This window comes from Nerophis ophidion, linkage group LG19 (assembly GCF_033978795.1).
Source record: "Nerophis ophidion isolate RoL-2023_Sa linkage group LG19, RoL_Noph_v1.0, whole genome shotgun sequence".
In the NCBI taxonomy this organism is placed as follows: Eukaryota; Metazoa; Chordata; class Actinopteri; order Syngnathiformes; family Syngnathidae; genus Nerophis; species Nerophis ophidion.
In genome coordinates this window covers 15,834,951-15,858,156 of record NC_084629.1, presented here as the reverse complement: position 1 = coordinate 15,858,156, position 23,206 = coordinate 15,834,951, and the positions used below count along the sequence as shown (strand labels likewise).

General features: G+C 41.5%; 1 protein-coding gene across 3 annotated transcripts in view; it reads right to left on the bottom strand.

The window, feature by feature from the left end:
- LOC133538058 (rho guanine nucleotide exchange factor 7-like) overlaps positions 1-23,206 on the bottom strand; it is a 67,511-nt gene that overhangs the window by 16,800 nt on the left and 27,505 nt on the right. For all 3 annotated transcript variants that reach the window (XM_061879322.1, XM_061879321.1, XM_061879320.1), the window contains exons 3-18: positions 18,454-18,538; positions 18,194-18,327; positions 15,493-15,694; positions 15,322-15,410; positions 15,151-15,245; positions 14,970-15,065; positions 14,692-14,814; positions 14,447-14,585; positions 14,317-14,376; positions 14,087-14,233; positions 13,707-13,793; positions 12,527-12,605; positions 12,326-12,465; positions 12,030-12,251; positions 3,638-3,731; positions 3,335-3,424 (exon numbers count right to left, since the gene is read on the bottom strand). In XM_061879322.1, coding sequence (XP_061735306.1) covers positions 3,335-3,424; positions 3,638-3,731; positions 12,030-12,251; positions 12,326-12,465; positions 12,527-12,605; positions 13,707-13,793; positions 14,087-14,233; positions 14,317-14,376; positions 14,447-14,585; positions 14,692-14,814; positions 14,970-15,065; positions 15,151-15,245; positions 15,322-15,410; positions 15,493-15,694; positions 18,194-18,327; positions 18,454-18,538 — 1,882 coding nt within the window. The remainder of the gene's footprint in view (positions 1-3,334; positions 3,425-3,637; positions 3,732-12,029; positions 12,252-12,325; positions 12,466-12,526; positions 12,606-13,706; positions 13,794-14,086; positions 14,234-14,316; positions 14,377-14,446; positions 14,586-14,691; positions 14,815-14,969; positions 15,066-15,150; positions 15,246-15,321; positions 15,411-15,492; positions 15,695-18,193; positions 18,328-18,453; positions 18,539-23,206) is intronic.

Genomic DNA, 23,206 nt, shown 5'->3' with positions numbered 1-23,206 from the left:
TCTAAAGTCTGGGTTATGCTCCTCCATACACTACACCTCTAAAAATATCTAACCTCACATCCTGGCCACTTCAACCATAACTGTGATTGGTCAGATGTATTTATTTTTTTACATTTATTCCTGTGTACCCGACCAGCACAGCTTACTTTGGTGAACGCCTACTCCTCTGATTTGAGATCAACATTTGCAATTAAAGTGATTGTTGTAACACACTGATTAAGTCCAGCTGCAGTAACACTCATTAACATGTGCAATTAAAGTGATTATTGTAACACATTGATTAAGTCCAGCTGCAGTAACACTCAACATTACAATAAAGTGATTCTTGTAACACATTAAGTCCAGCTGCAGTAACACTCATCAACATGTGCAATTAAATTGATTGTTGTAAGACATTGATTATATCCAGCTGCAGCAACACTCATCAACATGTGCAATTAAACGGATTGTTGTAACACAGGGCCATTTAACAAAATTATCTTGGGGACCACATTTTCAGACAATTCAAGTACCGGGGTGCCAGACTTCTCCCTTCACTGTCAACTATTTCTGGTATATTTCCAAGAACCAGCGTCCTTTGCAGTGGACAATTTATTTTTGTCTTTTTTTAAGCATTACTAAATTCTGAATTCACAGGCCGGTCAGGTGTCATACCCTCGCCGAATTTCACCCCGGGGCCACCAGTTTAATAGCCCTGTTGTAACACACCGAGTAGCTTTAGCTGCAATAACACGCCTCAAAACTTGCCATCAAGTGACTGTTGTAACACACTGAGTATTTCCAGCTGCAACAACACTCCTCATCTCTCTTTAACTGCCATGAATTGCTTGCAATGAACAAAGTTAAACAACATAATTGACAAAAGTTGTGGTTGGTCACCGAGTTAACAGCGCCTCTAGCATTTTAGCAAAGAAAGTCGAGCACTCAACGTCTACACTGCAAAAAGTCAGTGTTTGAAAAGAAGAAGAAAAAAATACTAAAATTAGGGGTATATTATTTGAACTAAGCAAAATTGTCTGCCAATAGAAAAAGAAAATTCGACTTTCCAAAACAAGTAAAATTAGCTAACCTCAATGAACCCAAAATACCTTAAAATAAGTATATTTTCACTAATAACAAGTGCACTTCTCTTAGTAGAAAATAAAGAGAGCTTTTTGCTCAATATGTTGAAAAATATTCTAAAATTAAGTAAATGCTAGTGCCATTTTCTTGACATAATGATATGCGTTTGGCATATCATTTTTCTTCATGCTTGAAGTAAAAAATTAATACTTTGAAAAAGCAGTTTTATACTTGTGAGTGTTGTTGACACAGCTTTACATCAGTTGATATTGTAGTTTAAAACATGTTTTACTCAATATACGTAGGTCATAAAATCTCAGCAACAAGCTGTAATATCTTACTGAAATAATTTAGGACCAAAACCCTTAAAACAAGTAAAACACTAACATAAAATCTGCTTAGTGAGAAGAATTATCAGACAGAAAATAAGCAAATATCACCCTTATTTGACATATTTAATCTTACTTACATTTAAATTTTTGCTGTGTATGTAGAGCTGTAAAAAGTTCAAGATGGCATCAGAGTAGATATCTTAATGACTACGCATGGGCATAATCTACATACCAGACCTACTGCTACGATTCAGATGAATTTTGCATCATCTGTGTGAAAGTGTCTTGTGTCGCTGTTCCGTCTAAAAAGCCGTGGGGTGTAACGGTACGTGTATTTGTATTGAACCGTTTCGGTACGGGGGTTTCAGTTCGGTTCGCAGGTGAACCGAACGACACGGACATATAAGTAGCGCACCGCACGTTGTGTAAACAATGCACACCGAGGCACCATGAATTAATTTACGTGGACCCCGACTTAAACAAGTTGAAAAACTTATTAGGATGTAACCATTTAGTGGTCAATTATACGGAATATGTACTGTACTGTGCAATCTACTAATAAAAGTTTCAATCAATAAAAAAAACAACACTAGCAACGACTGGCCTATGATAGACTGACCACACCTCCTCTTGTCACGGGATACGTCCTCTTTGCGGAGCTGTCCATGTGGAGTTTCTTAAATGCCTCGAATGTCCGGCATTTTAAGTTATGGTAGTGTGTTTATTTTTAATGTACGTTCAGGGTGAAGAAGGGGTTGAAAACAAAAAAAAAGTGGTGCACACAGCGTTAACATTCGTGAGGGCGGGGCAGAGACAGAGAGAGCGAGAGAGTTATGATAAACGCGCATGCGTCGCCAGGCTCTGCTTTTAATCCTTTGATTAATCAGATTTAATTTTTTATTATCTATAGCAGGGGTTTCAAAAGTGTGCCCCGGAGCACATTTGCGGCACACAACTAATGTTTTAAAGGCCCAAGGCACATTCTAAAAATACCATTAAAATAAAAAAAAACATAAACAGAAGTGAAATAAAAAATCTTAAAGGCTAAATGTAATTTAGAAAAACTTGCAACGTTTACTAATAAAACAAAGCTGTTTTTTTTTCTTTCAAACTGTCATTGTTTAAAACATAATATTGAATCAAATTCAATGTTATTATGAATTATTGACCTATCCAAGTTTCCGATTACTTCACATCAAATATTCCACTAAGAAAATTATTTTTGGTGGAAGATTTAGCAAATTTGTTAAATAAGTAATCAAAAAATGTATATTTTGTTTTTTTCTTACTGTACCGAAAATGAACCGAACCGTGACCTCTGAACGGAGGTACGTACTGAACCGAAATTTTTGTGTACCGTTACACCCCTACGTGACGCTAAACGCTAAGACAGCAATTTTACTGCTTAGTTATGGTTTAACAAAGGCGAGACACCACCTGTCCTAACTGTCTGTTGTGCACATCACAGCGTAACCACCTGATGGTGTCATTAAGTGTTTAATTTGCATAATTTGCCTTGTTTCATGTGCATCTCATTTAGTAAATGAGTAAAAATAATCGTGGACTTTAAAGTGCACAAATGGTGCATTACTTTAATATAGGGGAAAAACACAAGGTATAATTCTGTCAACTTATGAAATAAATTGAATAACTTCATCTTATATGCACACAAATGTATTATTAATACAATGTCAACAGATATACTTGCACATAATAAGTGTCAATTAAACTGTAGTCTTAATTCAGCATGTGCTTGCTAGCCCTAATAGCTCAATAGTCAAGTGACACTTTCAAAGTCAATGTTTCCAAATAAAAGTCAAAATATACATAGACATGGAGAATTCCTAAAAAGGTTACATCAAATATATTTGTGTCAACCCAAGTTTATATGTGGCAGGCCGCAACAAATAAATGAATGCATGGGGAATCACCGCACTTACTGGAGTTGAGTGTCTGCCTAGTTTTGGCGCTGGTGCAGTAGGCTTCAATGACTTTTAGGATCTGAGCGTCTTCTTCAAGGGCTGCTGTGCCTAAGAAAGAGAGGTCATAAATGGATCATCAAAAAATACAAGATTATTTTATTCGGTTTTAAACGCAAACAGAAAGGTGTTTATTTAGCAATATGTTAATATTGTGCTTGTAGTTTGCTGCATCGCCTCCTACATATAGCTGTTTCTCATTTTCTAACTGCAGAGTGCAGGCGGACCACCTATGGACACGAAGATTAAAGAGGTCAAACATACTCTTCCTCAAGGCGAACTCCTCCTCAGACTGTTTTCTCTCAGGCTTGCGCTTGGGAAGAAGTTTCTTTACACTCTTGGGACTTTTACTGAGATCCTGCGCACAAGGAAAAGAGATAACATTTCAGTCGGGTCTAACTAGTCCAGTTGCTAAACAGGCTGCAAATGTACTCAAAATACAAACCCCGTTTCCATATGAGTTGGGAAATTGTGTTAGGTAAATTTAAACGGAATACAATGATTTGCAAATCATTTTCAACCCATATTCAGTTGAATATGCTACAAAGACAATATATTTGGTGTTCAAACTGACAAACTTTTTTTTTTTTGCAAATAATCATTAACTTTAGAATTTGATGCCAGCAACACGGGACAAAGAAGATGGTAAAGGTGGCAATAAAGACTGAGAATGTTGAGGAATGCTCATCAAACACTTATTTGGAACATCCCACAGGTGTGCAGGCTAATTGGGAACAGGTGGGTGCCATGATTGGGTATAAAAACAGCTTCCCAAAAAATGCTAAGTCTTTCACAAGAAAGGATGGGGCGACGTTCACACCTTTGTCCACAACCGCGTGAGCAAATAGTCTAACAGTTTAAGAGCAACGTTTCTCAAAGTGCAATTGCAAGACATTTAGGGATTTCAAAATCTACGGTCCATAATATCATCAAAAGATTCAGAGAATCTGGAGAAATCACTAACCGTAAGCGGCATGGCCGGAAACCAACATTGAATGACCGTGACCTTCGATCCCTCAGATGGCACTGTATCAAAAACCGACATCAATCTCTAAAGGATATCCCCACATGGGCTCAGGAACACTTCAGAAAACCCATCCATCCATCCATCCATCATCTTCCGCTTATCCGAGGTCGGGTCGCGGGGGCAGCAGCCTAAGCAGGGAAGCCCAGACTTCCCTATCCCCAGCCACTTCGTCTAGCTCTTCCCGGGGGATCCCGAGGCGTTCCCAGGCCAGCCGGGAGACATAGTCTTTCCAACGTGTCCTGGGTCTTCCCCGTGGCCTCCTACCGGTTGGACGTGCCCTAAACACCTCCCTAGGGAGGCGTTCGGGTGGCATCCTGACCAGATGCCCGAACCACCTCATCTGGCTCCTCTCGATGTGGAGGAGCAGCGGCTTTACGTTGAGCTCCTCCCGGATGGCAGAGCTTCTCACCCTATCTCTAAGGGAGAGCCCCGCCACCCGGCGGAGGAAACTCATTTCGGCCGCTTGTACCCGTGATCTTATCCTTTCGGTCATGACCCAAAGCTCATGGCCATAGGTGAGGATGGGAACGTAGATCGACCGGTAAATTGAGAGCTTTGCCTTCCGGCTCAGCTCCTTCTTCACCACAACGGATCGATACAACGTCCGCATTACTGAAGACGCCGCACCGATCCGCCTGTCGATCTCACGATCCACTCTTCCCCCACTCGTGAACAAGACTCCTAGGTACTTGAACTCCTCCACTTGGGGCAGGGTCTCCTCCCCAACCCGGAGATGGCACTCCACCCTTTTCCGGGCGAGAACCATGGACTCGGACTTGGAGGTGCTGATTCTCATTCCGGTCGCTTCACACTCGGCTGCGAACCGATCCAGTGAGAGCTGAAGATCCCGGCCAGATGAAGCCATCAGGACTACATCATCTGCAAAAAGCAGAGACCTAATCCCGTGGCCACCAAACCGGAACCCCTCAACGCCTTGACTGCGCCTAGAAATTCTGTCCATAAAAGTTATGAACAGAATCGGTGACAAAGGACAGCCTTGGCGGAGTCCAACCCTCACTGGAAAAGTGTCCGACTTACTGCCAGCAATGCGGACCAAGCTCTGGCACTGATCATACAGGGAGTGGACCGCCACAATCAGACAGTCCGATACCCCATACTCTCTGAGCACTCCCCACAGGACCACCCCGGTCTGCCAATCCAGAGGTACCGCCCCCGATGTCCACGCGATGCTGCAGAGTCTTGTCAACCAAGACAGCCCCACAGCATCCAGAGCCTTAAGGAACTCCGGGCGGATCTCATCCACCCCCGGGGCCTTGCCGCCGAGGAGCTTTTTAACTACCTCAGCGACCTCAGCCCCAGAAATAGGAGAGTCCACTACAGATTCCCCAGGCACCGCTTCCTCAAAGAAAGACGTGTTGGTGGGATTGAGGAGGTCTTCGAAGTATTCCCTCCACCGATCCACAACATCCGCAGTCGAAGTCAGCAGAACACCATCCGCACCATACACGGTGTTGATAGTGCACTGCTTCCCCTTCCTGAGGCGCCGTATGGTGGTCCAGAATCGCTTCGAAGCCGTCCGGAAGTCGTTTTCCATGGCTTCCCCGAACTCTTCCCATGTCCGAGTTTTTGCCTCCGCGACCGCTAAAGCTGCACACCGCTTGGCCCATCGGTACCCGTCCACTGCCTCCGGAGTCCTATGAGCCAAAAGAACCCGATAGGACTCCTTCTTCAGCTTGACGGCATCCCTCACTGCTGGTGTCCACCAACGGGTTCTGGGATTACCGCCACGACAGGCACCAACAACCTTGCGGCCACAGCTCCAATCAGCCGCCTCGACAATAGAGGTTCGGAACATGGTCCACTCGGACTCAATGTCCCGCACCTCCCTCGTGACATGTTCAAAGTTCTCCCGGAGGTGTGAATTGAAACTCTCTCTGACAGGAGACTCTGCCAGACGTTCCCAGCAGACCCTCACAATGCGCTTGGGCCTGCCAGGTCTGTCCGGCATCCTCCCCCACCATCGCAGCCAACTCACCACCAGGTGGTGATCGGTAGAAAGCTCCGCCCCTCTCTTCACCCGAGTGTCCAAAACATAAGGCCGCAAATCCGATGACACAACTACAAAGTCGATCATGGAACTGCGGCCTAGGGTGTCCTGGTGCCAAGTGCACATATGGACACCCTTATGTTTGAACATGGTGTTTGTTATCGACAAACTGTGACGAGCACAAAAGTCCAATAACAAAACACCACTCGGGTTTAGATCCGGGCGACCATTCTTCCCAATCACGCCTCTCCAGGTTTCACTGTCGTTGCCAACATGAGCGTTGAAGTCTCCCAGTAGGACAAGGGAATCACCCGGAGGAGCACTTTCCAGTACTCCCTCGAGTGTACCCAAAAAGGGTGGGTATTCTGAACTGCTGTTTGGTGCGTAAGCACAAACAACAGTCAGGACCCGTCCCCCCACCCGAAGGCGAAGGGAAGCTACCCTCTCGTCCACTGGGTTGAACTCAAACGTACAGGCTTTGAGCCGGGGGGCAACCAGAATTGCCACCCCAGCCCGTCGCCTCTCACTGCCGGCAACGCCAGAGTGGAAGAGGGTCCAGTCCCTCTCGAGAGAACTGGTTCCAGAGCCCTTGCTGTGCGTCGAGGTGAGTCCGACTATATCCAGCCGGAACTTCTCTACCTCGCGCACTAGCTCAGGCTCCTTCCCCCCCAGTGAGGTGACGTTCCACGTCCCAAGAGCTAGCTTCTGTAGCCGAGGATCGGACCGCCAAGTGCCCTGCCTTCGGCTGCCGCCCAGCTCACAATGCACCCGACCTCTATGGCCCCTCCTATGAGTGGTGAGCCCATTGGAGGGATGACCCACGTTGCCTCTTCGGGCTGTGCCCGGCCGGGCCCCATGGGAACAGGCCCGACCACCAGGCGCTCGCCATCGTGCCCCAACTCCGGGCCTGGCTCCAGAGCGGGGCCCCGGTGACCCACGTCCGGGCGAGGGAAATCTGGGTTCATTTCGTTGTAATTCCATAGAAGTCTTTGAGCTGCTCTTTGTCTGATCACTCACCTAGGACCTGTTTGTCTTGGGAGACCCTACCAGGGGGCATGAAAACCCCCAGACAACATAGCTCCTAGGATCATTGGGACACGCAAACTCCTCTACCACGGTAAGGTAGCAGCTCAGAGAGGAAAACAGAAAACCACTGTCACTGAATACAGTTCCTCGCTACATCTGTAAGTGCAAGTTAAAGCTCTACTATGCAAAGCGAAAGCCATTTATCAACAACATCCAGAAACGCCGCCGGCTTCTCTGGGCCTGAGATCATCTAAGATGGACAGATGTAAAGTGGAAAAGTGTTTTGTGGTCTGACAAGTCCACATTTCAAATTATTTTTGGAAATATTCGACATCGTGTCATCCGGACCAAAGGGGAAGCGAACCATCCAGACTGTTATCGACGTAAAGTTCAAAAGCCAGCATCTGTGATGGTATGGGGGTGCATTAGTGCCCAAGGCATGGGTAACTTGCACATCTGTGAAGGCACCATTAATGCTAAAAGGTACATAAAGGTTTTGGAACAACATATGCTGCCATCCAAGCGCTGTCTTTTTCATGGACGCCCCTGCTGATTTCAGCAAGACAGTGCCAAACCACATTCAGCACGTGTTACAACAGCGTGGCTTTGTAAAAAAAGAGTGCGGGTACTTTCCTGGCCCGCCTGCAGTCCAGACATGTCTCCCATCGAAAATGTGTGGCGCATTATGAAGCGTAAAATACGACAGCAGAGTCCCCGGACTGTTGAACGACTGAAGCTCTACATAAAACAAGAATGGGAAAGAATTCCACTTTCAAAGCTTCAACAATTAGTTTCCTCAGTTCCCAAACGTTTATTGAGTGTTGTTAAAAGAAAAGGTAATGTAACACAGTGGTGAATATGCCCTGTCCCAAGTACTTTGGCACATGTTGCAGCCATGAAATTGTAAGTTAATTATAATTTGCAAAAAAATAAATAAAGTTTATGGTGGCGACTTGTCCAGGGTGTACCCCGCCTTCCGCCCGATTGTAGCTGAGATGGGCGCCAGCGCGCGCCGCGACCCCGAAAGGGAATAAGCGGTAGAAAATGGATGGATGGATGGATAGTTTGAACATCAAATATATTGTCTTGGTAGTGAATTCAATTGAATATGGGTTGAAAAGGATTTGCAAATCATTGTATTCCATTTATATTTACATCTAACACAATTTCCCAACTCATATGGAAACAGGATTTGTAGTAAAAACAAGTGCAAAGTGTGCTACGCCTCAAATTTTACCAAAACAATGGAGGTTAGTAATACTTAGCAATCTAAAGTACAAAAAGGTGGAAACCATACCGGAGATAGCTGTTCTGAAATAACAAATTATAATTCTTGCTAAGCAATCCATCGACCCATCCATTTTCTGCCGCTTGTCCCTTTTGAGGTCGCGGGGGATGCTGGAGCCTATCTCAGTTGCATTCGAGCAAAAGGCAGGGTACACCCTGGACAAGTCGCCACCTCATCGCAGGGCCAACACATATAGAAAGACAACATTCACACTCACATTCACACACGAGGGCCAATTTAGTGTTGCCAATCTAACCTCAGTTTTTTTGGGGAGGAAAAAATAATTTATTTTAGTTCCTGTGATGAGTAAACAGGGGTGACAAAATATGCTAAAAAAAAACAGAGTTACAGGAGCTCTCAGCTGTTTTAAGGACCTTTTGCAAAAATATGATTCTCACACAGTTCAGAACTGTATTTGTGGACCATCAGTTTTACAGTTTAAAACAAATCTACCGTATAATATTACTTGTTAGTAATAGCATCTATTTTTCATGTTATATTGTTTTGCTCTATTTCTATCAATTGTTGCTACGTACTGTAAAAGGTAGCACAGGTTACACTAGAATCTGCCCTATCTGAATGTTGCAAGTTATTTTGCCAAAAATGTAAACATTTTTGCCAAAAATGTAAAATAAGAGATGAAAAAATAACTCGAAGTGTTTTGTTGAATTTGTCCACAATTAAAGGCCTACTGAAACCCACTACTACCCACCACGCAGTCTGACAGTTTATATATCAATGTTGAAATATTAACATTGCAACACATGCCAGTAAAGTTTAGTTTACTAAATTACAATTTAAAATTTCCCGCGGAGTTTCTTGTTGAAAACGTCGCGGGATGATGACACATGATGACGCGTGCGCGTGACGTCTCGTGTTGGAGGGGACATATTAGCGCAGCACCACTAGCGGCTAAAAGTTGTTTCTTTTCATCGCGCAATTACACTGTATTCTGGACATCTGTGTTGGTGAATCTTCTGCAATTTGTTCAATTAATAATGGAAAAGTCATAGTTGAAAGATGGAGGTGGGAAGCTTTAGCCTTTAGCCACACAAACACACGGTGTTTCCTTGTTTAAAATTCCCAGAAGTGAAGCTTTACAATGGATCAGTGCGGTCAAGCGAACATGGATCCCGACCATTTGTCAACCGGCAGGTTTCGGTGAGAAAATTGTGTTAAAAAGTCGCCTCTTACCGGAGATCAGCGGAACTTCTGTCGTGCTGCTGCTGCCGTGACTAATTCCCTCAGAGACTGGCGTCAAGACACCCGTGGGCACACCCCTCTGACTATCAGGTACTATATAATCTCACTGAAACACTAGCAACACAATAGAAAAATAAGGGATTTCCCAGAATTATCCTAGTAAATGTGTCTAAAAACATCTGAATTGCTCACAATGCAATCGCCTTTTATTTTTAAACTTTATTTTTTCATTTATTTTTTTTCTAGTCCTTTGCTATCAATATCCTCAGCCACGAATCTTTCATCGTTGCTCAAATTAATGGGGGAATTGTCGTTTTCTCGGTCCGAATAGCTCTTTTTGTTGGAGGCTCCCATTATAAACAATGTGAGGATGTGAGGAGCCCTCACACGAGTGACGTCATTGTCTGCGACTTCTGGTAAAGGCAAAGCTTTTTTATTAGCGACCAGAATTTGAAAAATTTATTGTCGATGTTCTCTAGTAAATCCTTTCAGCAAAAATATGGTAATATCGCGAAATGATCAAGTATGACCCATAGAATGGACCTGCCATCCCCGTTTAAATAAAAAAATCTCATTTCAGTAGGCCTTTAAGTCACTGTACAACTAACCTCACTAAGGAAAGTACATTAAATATGCACATGAAGTGCGAAATAAAATCCAATTTGAAATAGTTTGGCATATACTGGAAAAAAAAACAATACAATTACTCAGGATAATGGTTAGCTGTAAAGCTGCTAGCTTAATGTTAACGTGTAATAAACCAGCTCACTGACAGGCTAATGAAAAATTGCAGGGAACATACTGTATATAGACAAACAAACATTCACACTCACACTCATATCTATGGACAATTTACAGTCTCCAATGTACCAAACATGCATATTTTTGGAATGTGGGAGAAAGTCGGAATACATGGAGAAAATCCTATACAGGCACAAGGATTTTTCCACACAGAGATTTCCAAACGGAGGTTCAAAGACACACACTATGTAAAGTTAGACGTTATTGTCAGTAGTAGTGTCAAATTGCAGGGCTGGGAATGAAGAATTACAAAATCAGCAGAAAATGTTTTAACCCTAAAACACCGCTTTGCGGAAGGCCGCATAGCGGCCGCACCCGGGTCTGAAACTGTTTTGTCAATAAAGAAACGTGTTAATTGAGAGCTACTGTGTTTTCTTTCCAGATTAGTTGCCGATAAACACAACCAATATAAACAGAATACGGGTTCAGAAACGCTCACAATAATTGAGGATCAGGGACTAGATATTGTCGGCAAATGACGCATGCAGACGCCTATAACGGGCAATGTCATTGGTTGATGTCGTCAGCTGATAGTAGAGCTAGCCAATCTGGTGCCTTCACACATTGGCATTATATTATATAAACGACCCTGGCGGTGCCAAAATAGGCAGAATTCCGCGGATCCGCGGAAAAATTCCCATCCCTGAAAATGAGGGTATTTTACACAGGCTTGAACTAGAACTCTCCTGATGGAATCAATAAAGTACTACCTATCTAGAAATATATTAATTAACATGAAATACATTTTCTCCAACTTTTTGTCCTTACTTTTGCCAGGTGCTATTGTCAAAATAAAGCATAGAGGTACATTTGTATGATATATAAAATGTTTTTCAAACGTATTACGGCAACAGTACATACATAACTGACTATATAGAGTACATACACTCATACAATAGATTACTTAAATTTGTTTTCTATCCATCCATCCATTTGGTACCACTTGTATCTCTCTGGGTTTTCATGTTAAAAAAAACACAAAAAAAACAATAGTTTTTAAGGTGTGTCGGCTTTTTTTGCCATTTTTTTTTGCGCGACGATCAATTCATTGTGTTATGTAAATAACAAGTTTGGACCGCAGTGTTCCATGTTTGCTAGCAAGGTTAAAATGTAAATTCAAAAAATTGCCAATGTGTTTTCTGTGGTACTAGTTCTTCTTTAAGACGCTAGTGTTTTTAGGAATTTGATGTAAAAACGTTTGTTTCCCTAGTTTAGAAGTAAACCTGGGCTTTGGAATATTCTCTGAGGGGGGTTTCACGCTGCCACACCAGCAACACCAGCTACAATAATTAAGGTTTCTAACCTCCTTGTAGCAAAGTGCAGCAGATGGTCGGAGTGGGGGTGCGGGCCGCAGGCAGCTCAGGCTCCACGGCTTGGGAGTGTTGGGGGGTTCCAGCGGGCCCCACATCATGGTACTGTGAGACGTCCCGTGAGATGAGGGGTGAGGCAGGGTGTGGTAGGTGGGGGCCACTGTCATGGCCCTTCCCTCGGCGTGTCGGGACGGGGTGACGGGGTGGGAGGGAAGCTGTGGAGCCAAAGCGGGTATTACAAAGTGAAGAAAAACAACAAAAGTAGACATGGTGTGTGTGTGGTGCTGACTGTGTGGCAGGGCACAGTGAGAGGTTTGTGGCTTGGCGCTGTGGCTGCAGTGTGCTTGATCTGTCGCGTTAGATGCTCCACCCAGTCTTGCAGATCCTGCTGATTGGTGCACGCCACTTGAAGACGGTCGAACATGGAGCCTACAGAAAAAGTTGATAAAAGGCATCCGAAGGAGCACAACGAGGTGTAGACAAGGCTTACCGCTGAGCTCGAAGGCATGTTTGTGGGCTTCACTGTCTTCTAATTTATTCACCGACATGCTGGCCAGAGGCAGCTTTCCCTGTGGATAATAAGCCCACCATAAATGGGTTGTACTTGTATAGCGCTTTTCTACCTTCAAGGTACTCAAAGCACTTTGACACTACTTCCACATTTACCCATTCACACACACATTCACACACTGATGGAGGGAGCTGCCATGCAAGGCGCCAACCAGCACCCATCAGGAGCAAGGGTGAAGTGTCTTGCTCAGGACACAACGGACGTGACGAGGTTGGTACTAGGTGGGATTTGAACCAGGGACCCTCGGGTTGCGCACGGCCACTCTTCCACTGCGCCACGCCGTGACAACCACAATTCAGTCTGCCATGCTCATGTCGACAACCAGTCTAAAACGACCAACGCATCAAGTCCTAATCCACTGTGTTCTTTTCATCACTAAAACGTCCTGCAAAAGTGGACGTTGATATAACATTTGGGACTTAAAGGTCTGTTTCTGTCGACATGTGTTATAATTTTTATCCATTAATTTTTTTACTGCTTGTCCCTCTCTGGGTCGCGGTGATGGCTCGAGCCTATCCCAGCTGAAATTGGTGGGAAGGTGGATTACACCCTGGAAAAGTCGCCCTTTCATTGCAGGGCCGACACAGATTGAACCTCAACTATTTTATCCGTAATCAGGGGGAAACAAGAGCGAGACATCTACTGTGTAGTTATACAGCATTAAAATGTGCATGGTAACTTCCTGTTAAATGCAAAGTAAGTTTCCAAATAAAAGCATTAAACTGGTATTAAACTGGATTCTACAATACTCACATATCAAAATGTCTACATTACCGGTAATTATTTTCCTGAGATTGTTTTGGAAGAAAGATTTGCTCATGATTTTCCGAGGGCTGTCAAAATGAACAAGTTAATATGGATTAATCAATATCAATCTAATTTAAATTATTTATTTAATGAACCAATCTGCAGCGCAATGACTAAAATAAAATCTCTAAACGTCTCTGGAAGTATATTAATTTATTAAAATATTTTATATTTTCAGTTCCCATTTCCCAGTCTTAAGTAAATGTGTGAGCACTGGCTAGTCTAAAGAGCGTCAACAGGAATTAATTCAACTCTAGATACAAATCAAGGGAGCATGTTTCTAATCACTAACCTGGAATATGAAGCCGCTCATCCTGGGGCTGGCTGACAACATGAGGAGGACGTGGGGGAAAAGCATGAGGTAACGCTCGCTCTTTTCCTGGAGGTATAGAGAGATGGCAACAAATGTATGGGGAAATAAAATTAAAAAACACAAGAAAATTGTCACCAACTTCAAAAAAAAAAACAAAGCAGGCCATAAAAAGGCCTGTGATGCAGTTTATTATGATATATTTTACTATTCAAATATAAAATCTAACTTTTACAGGCAATAGCAAAATGCAGAATAACATAACTTGCCCTTCTCATGGGTATTTGCTGCCATCTTGGACTGTATGTTGATATTAAATTGAATTGTATTGTGAGAGTGAAGAACATGATTACTGGAGCTACCTCTGCCCCAGGACTGAGCACCAGGACCTGGCTCATATACAGCACAGAGCCCAGAGTCTTGATGTCATCCCCTTCCCACAGCCGGATGGATTCGGTCAGGATCTGCAGCTCCAGCTCCTTGCGCTTCCGCACCTCCTGGCACTGCACCTGGCACAGAAGAAGCAAGCCATGGCTCAAAGTTGTACATCTTTATGTAGGCAACAGGAGGACATGATGCGCGGTGGCCTTACCGACAGATTCTTGAACGATGCCATACACTTCTGGATGTCACCTCTGTCCGGGTGGCTCTCCTGAAAAACAAAAAACACAAAGTTAGGGCAAACATTAGTAAGACACGACAAGGTGCGAATGCCCACGCACCTCCATGTGCCTCTCCAGCTCTTTGAGTAGGGTAGGGTATTTATCCAACCTCATGAAGGGTTTACTGAGACCAGTGGTCAGGGTGAGGATCCCTGGACTAACAGCTCCCCTTCCTTCCATGAACTCCCCCAGCAATTCACTGCCAGAACACAATGACCAAGCAGTTAATTCACGGATAAACGGATGATAAGCTTAGAATAACTGTTATTCTTGGCTAATTGAATGCAGCGAGTGTGTTCACAAACCTGTGTTGCGTGAGCACATTCACTGCACAGGGGTGGTTGGAGCAATAACCCACATAAAGAGCCCTCATTTGGAGCATGAGGTTGAGGAAGAAGCCACCTACTCTTTGTTGACTCTCTGGAAGCCTTAAAAAAATAAAATATTGGCTCAAATAAAGACAATAAATGTCAAATATGCCTAAATCTCCATCCTTGTAGTACAAAAACTTAACACTAGAGGTCTCTTCATTTGTTATGAAACAGGGAATGCTGCTGCAGTGGGACTTAGAGGCCAGACTTACTTGGTGCATTCCTCCAGTGTTTGGACGAGCATCTGCTGAAAGGTGCTGATTTCTTCCAGGTTGCCGAGGATCAGCGATACATCAGCGCCGCTCAGCCTTGCATGTCAGAGAGACGGTGTATTGTGAGACATTGACATTTTTTTTCCCCCCATATTTTTAATTTCAGATGTTACTTTCATACTTGTCAAAGCTCTGAAGATGGCGCAGGTACGTTGTCAGGAGGCTCTGAAGGTCTTTAGAATATTCTGTCTCTGTTTCTAAAATGTTCTGCAACACCTACAATTCAAGAAAATGTAAATTGAGTCACAAAAGAATCCCTAAAATTAATGGCCTAGAAAATAAAATTGCCTACCAGGTTGTAGTATGTTTTGCTAATTGCAGATGTATCAAAGCCTTTAGGTGGACTTTTAAGTGTACCAGACTTTGGGGACACTTGTTTGTCTACAAGCAGAGCAAATAAATTTAATGAAGAATTGAACACAGATAAGGTCACATGACCACAAAAGTCAGAGTTTATATTTACCAGAGCCTTTGAGTTCACGGACATAGTTGCTAGGAAACCATCCCGTCCTGCCGTTGAGGGTCCCCTCCCACCAGCCCCCATCCTCCTGACGAGTCACGCCGATGATATCACCCTTGTTGAAGGTGAGCTCATCTTCATTGGTTTGCTGGAAGTTGAAACGCGCCTTCACCAACAGATGCTGTGCACTGTTCTCTGACATGTCCTGAAAGAAATAAACCAAGCAAGATTGTGAGACTTTTCAATGACGTAATGAGATTAAATGTGAGTACACCCTTTGTACTTCAGCATGGGACAATGAATACTAGATGTGTGGCATTAGAGTTTTACTCTCCACAGAAAATGAGTCAACATGCAGTCATTTGTCTAACTATAGCACTGCCTTCATTCTTTTTGGCATTGAATTCACCAGAGCTGTACAGATTTTTTGTGAAATCCTCTTCCCTTCCTGAATGATTACATCACTGATGGATGTCACCTTCGCTTGATAGTATGCTTCAAATACTGATTTGGGTTAAGGTCTGGAGGAGACACACTTGGCCCCTCCATCACTTTCACAATCCTCAGCAAGGCACTTGTCCTTTTGGAGAGTTTTAAGCTGCTTATCATGCTGTAAACTAGAGGTGGGAACTTTCGGACATCTCACGATTTAATTACGATTCAGGAGCTATAAATCGATAAAAAATCAATTAGTGATGCATCTTTAATTTATGCATTTTGATGTCGTTTTAAATTTATTTTCGTTTCACTAAATAAGCATTTATCACTTGCATCTTTCGAAAACAGTGTATTTGTAATAAGAAACCGCTACATTAATTTCCACCTCATTTATTAAATGAATGTAAATATGTGCAAAACTGGAACATAAGTGGAATCTCTCAGTAAGGTGGCTCACTGCAGTCGGCTAAATTTTAGAACTGTCTGCATTACTCTATTTATAACATATAAAATATTGATTATTGACGTTTAGTAATCAATTTTATAATCGTCCATGTATGAATTGCATTGCATCTAAAAATCTATGATTTCACCCACCTCTACTGTAAACTGTGCTGGAGAAGCGCAGTGCGGTCCAGTTTCTGAAGGGTATAAGTTGGAATTCATGTTACTCTTAATGAACCACAGCTCCCCGTGCCACTCATGCACCCACAAACCTCGACATTACCACCGCTATGGTTTATATTATGATAATGCACGTTGACGACACATTCCAGTTGTGTCCCACAAATTTGGCAGCCACAAGCAAACAAACATATCCTCACACACTGTAGCATCCTTGCTAGAGCCTAACTTCCCTCCACAGAGAAAAGCAACGTCTAAGTCAGAAATTCTTCCCTCCATGGCGGCAAATCAACGGAAGCTTTTTACAAGTATCATTATCATCAAGGGACAAGGAATATCTAAACATGCTACACTACACACCGTAGGATGATATGCACCCCGCTAAACGCTAGCTAGAGCTCTTGCGTGTGAACAAAGGTAGGCGGTAGATCGATACAAATATCGACATTAATAATGCAAAATATAGTATCAATATGATAATATTAAAAATGGATTACATTTATTTAGAGCTTTTGTAGACACTTAAAGCGCTAAACAGTGAAAACTGAGAGTCCATCCTTCATTCACACATGATGGTGGTAAGCTACATTTGTAGCCACAACTGCACTGGTGTAAACTGACGGACACATGGCTGCCAATTTGCGCCTGTTGCCTCTACAATCATCACCAAATAGCCATTCACATTTATACAACATTTACATTTATACAGTGTGAACGGCACTGGGAGCAAGGTGGGTGAAGTGTGAAGTGTCTTCCCAGGGACACAACAGCCATGACTAAGATGGCAGAAGCAGGATTCAAATCAGGAACCATCAAGTTGGTGGACCGCCGCTCTATCATCTGAGCCACACCTACCCAATATAGGTCAATAGTCGATACTGATAATTTTTTATCAAAAGATCTTTTGTAGTTTTTGGTATTGTTTACAAACTAAAGATATAAGCCCATGGCCCCAGGAGGGTTTTAAAGGGGAGGTGCCTATCTTTCACAATCCTATCATTCACACTTTTTTTTCAACTCTAACTTATTCATTTAATTGTTCAATAATCTTGAAAATTTCCGGTGTCAGTATAAGCATTGGTATTGACAATACTGCCCTTGTTATTACCTGGTACTGTATCAATACCCAAATTAACAGTCAAAACTAATGTAAAAAAGAAGTGTTTATTACATTTTAACAGAACTATTAACAATAAATTAGCAAGTAGATAAATAATAGTTTTGAGAAAATAATACAAAAGGATACGTTAGAAGCTTAATTAAGAGCCTTTGTAAGCCGTTTTGAAATGGTTATATTATCATTTATACACAAATTAATATATTGTAATCTACATGGTTATCACAGAAGGCTGCAATGTATACATCAGGATACAGATTTTAGGCAATATCGCTCATCCCAAACCACCACCATGAAATACACAATTTTCTTGTACTTGTGCTGACAGCTATTTGAAGCCATAATGGGGGTTTCTTCAGTATTTTCCTTAAGAAATCATACCAGGGATCATTTTAACCACACCCCTGAACAACTGACACTAGCACTGAATACATGCCCATAATTTAAAACCATACCAAATTACATATGGTAATCCCTTAATGTGGACTTCAATTGTTCAGTTACTGTTTGAAGCACTGGGCTTACCAGACTGCGAAACTGGTTCTGCAGCAGCTTGGACGATCGACCCAGTGAAGTCTGGGAAGCCAGTGACTCAAAAGACTTGATGCGGTGGGCGGACGAGTGTCGGGCGCACACCGAATCACTGCCCACGCCGATATCTAGAGAGGAGAGGGCAACATAAAAATAAATCAGACCTTGTTGGAGCGGTCAGCGCCCACACATGCTCATTGACTACTGCTGTGTCTTCCAATATGAACACCCACACACACTTAATTTGAACTAACCTGCCGTCACTTTATTGAGCGCCACCAGACTGCTCAGCACCTTTGCGAAGTTCAGGCCCAGCAGCAGGTCACTGGCCTCAAACGGCTGTGGATGAGAGAGAAAGTGCTTGAGAGTCAGTCAGAAAGCCTTCGCGCTTATACAACACACAGGACAAGAGACAATCCGTAACACTCGTCATCATCTTGGGCAGACGCTGCGGTGGTGGTGCTGGCGGTAGAGGGGAAAAAAAAAACAAGCTCAGCAGACTTGAACATCTGCAGCAGCCACCGACCCAACCCTCATTACCACGCTGCACATACAAATTGAAATATGTGACATGTGAGCTGACAATAGGTTAAAAGCTCTGATCTACGCTGTGAGCGAGCACCAGGGAAACACTGACGACAATCTACTCTATCCGCCTGTTAATGTCACCAAATCCTGATTTCAACGTCAAAATACCAGGCTTTGAGTTAAGAGAACAGCATACAGCACTTTCTCTTTAAACTACGATGTAAACTTCAGCAGTATGTTTGCTCACAAGTGGTGAGTGTTGTGTTAAAAGATGCATAATATGGTATCAGTCATTGTAAAGAAAATACAAACAACATAAGGGTGCCATGCGAAATCAGTGCTGAATTCAGTACTTTTATAGGTGCCGACCAAATTCCATTGTCCGAGTATCAATTCAAGTAAAATCAATTGGTGTCATATTTCAATACCTTTGTTGCAAGTGACGTCACGTCCAGTTGCAGACTCGGCAACACTTGGCGAACAAACAAGTAACACAAAGTAAGCAGTAGGGCAGTGAATCTTTGGGTGTCCCACGATTCGATTCAATATCTATTCTTAGGGTCACGATTTGATTCGAAATTGATTTTTTTTCCCAATTCAACACGATTCTCGATTCAAAAACGATTTCTTCACGATTCAAAAGGATTCTCTATTCATTCAATATATAAGATTTCAGCAGGATCTACCCCAGTCTGCTGACATGCAAGCAGAGTAGTAGATTTTCCTAAAAAGCTTTTATAATTGTAAAGGACAATGTTTTATCAACTGATTGCAATAATGTAAATTTTTTTTTAAATCTTAAATGAACCAAAAATATGACTTATTTTATCTTTGTGAGAATATTGGACCCAGTGAGTTGTCAAGCTTATGAGATGCGATGCAAGTGAAAGCCACTGTGACACTAATGTTCTTTTTTTTTATAAATGTCTAATGATAATGTCAATGATGGATTTTTAATCACTGCTATGTTGAAATGATAACTAATTTGATACTGTTGTTGATATCATTCATTTTTGTTTCACTACTTTTGGTTTGTTCTGTGTCGTGCTTGTGTCTCCTCAATTGCTTTGTTTATTGCAGTTCTGAGTGTTGCTGGGTCAGGTTTGGGTTTGGAACTGGATTGCATTGTTACGGTATTGCTGTGTATTGTTTTGTTGGATTGATTAATCAAAAAAAAAAATTAAAAAAAAAAAAAAAAATTAAAATAAAAAAAAAATCGATTTTTAAAAAATGAGAATCAATTCTGAATCGCACAACGTGAGAATTGCAATTCGTATTCGAATCAATTTTTTTCCCACACCCCTAGTAAGCAACACTCAGAACGGACTTAGTCGGACTGGCTCGAGGTAATGTTGCAATTTTCAATTTCAACAAAGCAAGTATGCCGGATAAGAAAACACTTAAATATACAGTTTGGCTCCATTTTTCAAAATGTGCTAGCTTGATGCTAATTAATGTTGGATCTGCCCTAAACATAGTAATGATTAGGATTAGCGATATTACATGCCGTTTCAACACTTTTTAATTGTGTCATGAAGACTACAATTAAGATGCAAATTATAATCAAACAGCTGCTGCGTAATAGGTACAGTACTTACAGTATTATCACTCTGTAGGGCACAACAAAAGACTAGATTCAGCTAAATGGCAAAAAATGTAACACTCTGAAATCTAGTCCTATTGAACTGGCAGCCCACATCTTGCCCGCTAAAGCTGTTCATTTGGCTTGCCGAACATCACCCAAATAAGCTTGATGCAGCCATTAAAACTAATGTTGCTCATGTATGCAGTACTCCCGCCAATCCACAGGGAAGCAGCAGTAGGGTGAGTAGTAGAAGAAGACTACACATTCAACCAGGAAAAAAATTAAAATAAATTGCGAGAATCGAACTATTAACATTGACTTGACAGCAAAATATGAATGATTTGCCCCAAGAAATTGCTCGAGTCATTGTCTCTTGTCGGACCTTTTAAGCGATGGATACAGTGTTCTAAACAAGCAGCAATAATGGTAGAAATCCACTTGTGTAAGCTTCATCACGAAAATTGGTCAAACCTTTGTAAGTAGAGATATTTAGTTTGTTTTGTATTGAAATTACTGACTTTATGATGTCTTTGGTACTCGTGGTCGTGTTGTTTTTTTGTCTGAGAATCAGATGTGTTGAGTCACAGACACATACATCGTGTCCAATGCACAAATACACAAAAGATATTATTGGGGGGATATAGCTCGGTTGGTAAAGTGGCCGTGCCAGCAACTTGAGGGATGCAGGTTTGATCCGCGCTTCTGCCATCCTAGTCACTGCCGTTGTGTCCTTGGGCAAGACACTTTACCCACCTGCTCCCAGTGCCACACACAGTGGTTTAAATGTAACTTAGATATTGGGTTTCACTATGTAAAGCGCTTTGAGTCACTAGAGAAAAAGCGCTATATAAATATAATTGACTTCACTTATGTAAAATACACAATAGACGTAATACTTTGTAATGTTAATTTTTTGTTTATATTTTTATTCTTACAAACTCTCAATGAAGGAAGAAGTGTAAATAATTTAAACTGAGGAAGGAAAATAGTTCAAAAGAAGGAACATCAATCCTCAACAGAACTTCTGGGGCTTCTGTTTCTTCATGCTGTTAACTAGCTGCAGACGCTTGTAACGAGTAGCGAGGGCAGAATAATACATTTATTGACAGCGCAGTGTAAAAGCTGATGTGATCACTTTGAAATTACCTAAACGCAGTCTCAAACTGTGGCCCTCTTCATGATGTAGTTGAATAGCTTTGCAGTAATCTATACTGCCTTCTAATGTCTTGAATTGCAATGGAATTCAAAATATACTAAATAATACACACAAATAGGATACAACTGGAAAGCACAGTTATTATCTGCTCAAAGTTAAATGTTGAATATAAACATTTTTATTTTGCTATTAAATAAATTAACATTGTTTGAGGACTGGATTAATGCAGCATTTACAAAAAGAAACATTCATATTATGTGACTTCACATTGACCTCTTGAACCCAAATAACCAAAAGACCATTGATGATGTTACATACATAATGTACAGCACAAGTTTATATCCTAAAATCACGAGGCCAAGCAGAATCCCAGGACACATCGATGTTTGCCAATAGCTTTGACAATAATACTACAAGCGGACTGTTAATAACTGACATCAGTGATCATCTACCAGTTTTCACAATTTATGACAGACACTACAAGAACAGGAATATCGATGACAAAATTATATTTCAATGGCTACTCACAGAGAAAAACATAAATGCTTTTAAAGACCTGAGAGAACAACATTGGGACAATGTGTTCAATGAAAATGATGTAAATGAGGCATATAGCTATTTCTTCAATACTTTCCTGATGCTCTACAGCAAAAAATGTCCATGGAAACAATCAGGTAAGAACAGTCAACTACGGATGATAAAGGGATTGAAAAATGCTTGCAACAACAAATACATTATATAGAACATTTATATCACAAAGATCTATTGAAGCAGAAAACAGGTAAACAAAAATATATATAGGAACAAGCTAACCAGCATACTACAAACATGTAGGAAAGAATATTATGTTAATTTATTAGAGAGGAACAAAAATAACATGAGCTCAACATGGGGCATACTCAATAGCATCATTAAAAATGGTGCCTTGAATGAATACCCTCAATACTTCCCAGACGAAAACGTAAAAAAATTACAAAATGAAGGAAATGGTCAAACAGGCACATTTGAACACAATGAAAATAGGAAGAGTTGTATCAATTTAAAAGACTGGAGAAAAACATACATTTAATAACTACAAACTTGTTTCTTCACTGACCCAATTTTCGAAAATAATTGAAACATTATTCAACAACAGATAAGACAAATTCATAAACAAAAGTGGAACACTTACAGAAAACCAATATGGATTTTGAGATTATATCTCATGATCAATGGCATTAATCAACATAACAGGAAAGATTACCAATGCAATAGATAGTAACACTAGCGTTCAGGGGAAATATATATTGATCTAACTCAAGCTTTTGGCACAATGAATCATAATACCATAATCAACAAAATTAAAAGGATTGAATCAGAGGGTTGGTATTGAACTGTATTAGATGCTACTTAACCAACAGAAATCAATATGTTAAACAAGGCAAAAATATGTCATCAGCCTACCCAGGGACCAATATTGGGACCAAAATTGTTCAACCTCTATATAAATGACATTTGTAAAGTTACAAAAAACTTGCAGTTGGTACTATTTGCAATGACACAACTGTGTTTTGTTCAGGAGAGAACAAACACAAACTAATACAAGTAATAACAGAAGAAATAAACAAACTAAAGAGATGGGTTGACAAAAACAGACTATGCTGGAATCTCAGCAAAACTAAAACAATGTTATTTGGTAACAGTAGAAGAGACAGTCAAACACAAATACACATGGATAAATATGGATATACACGGCAGG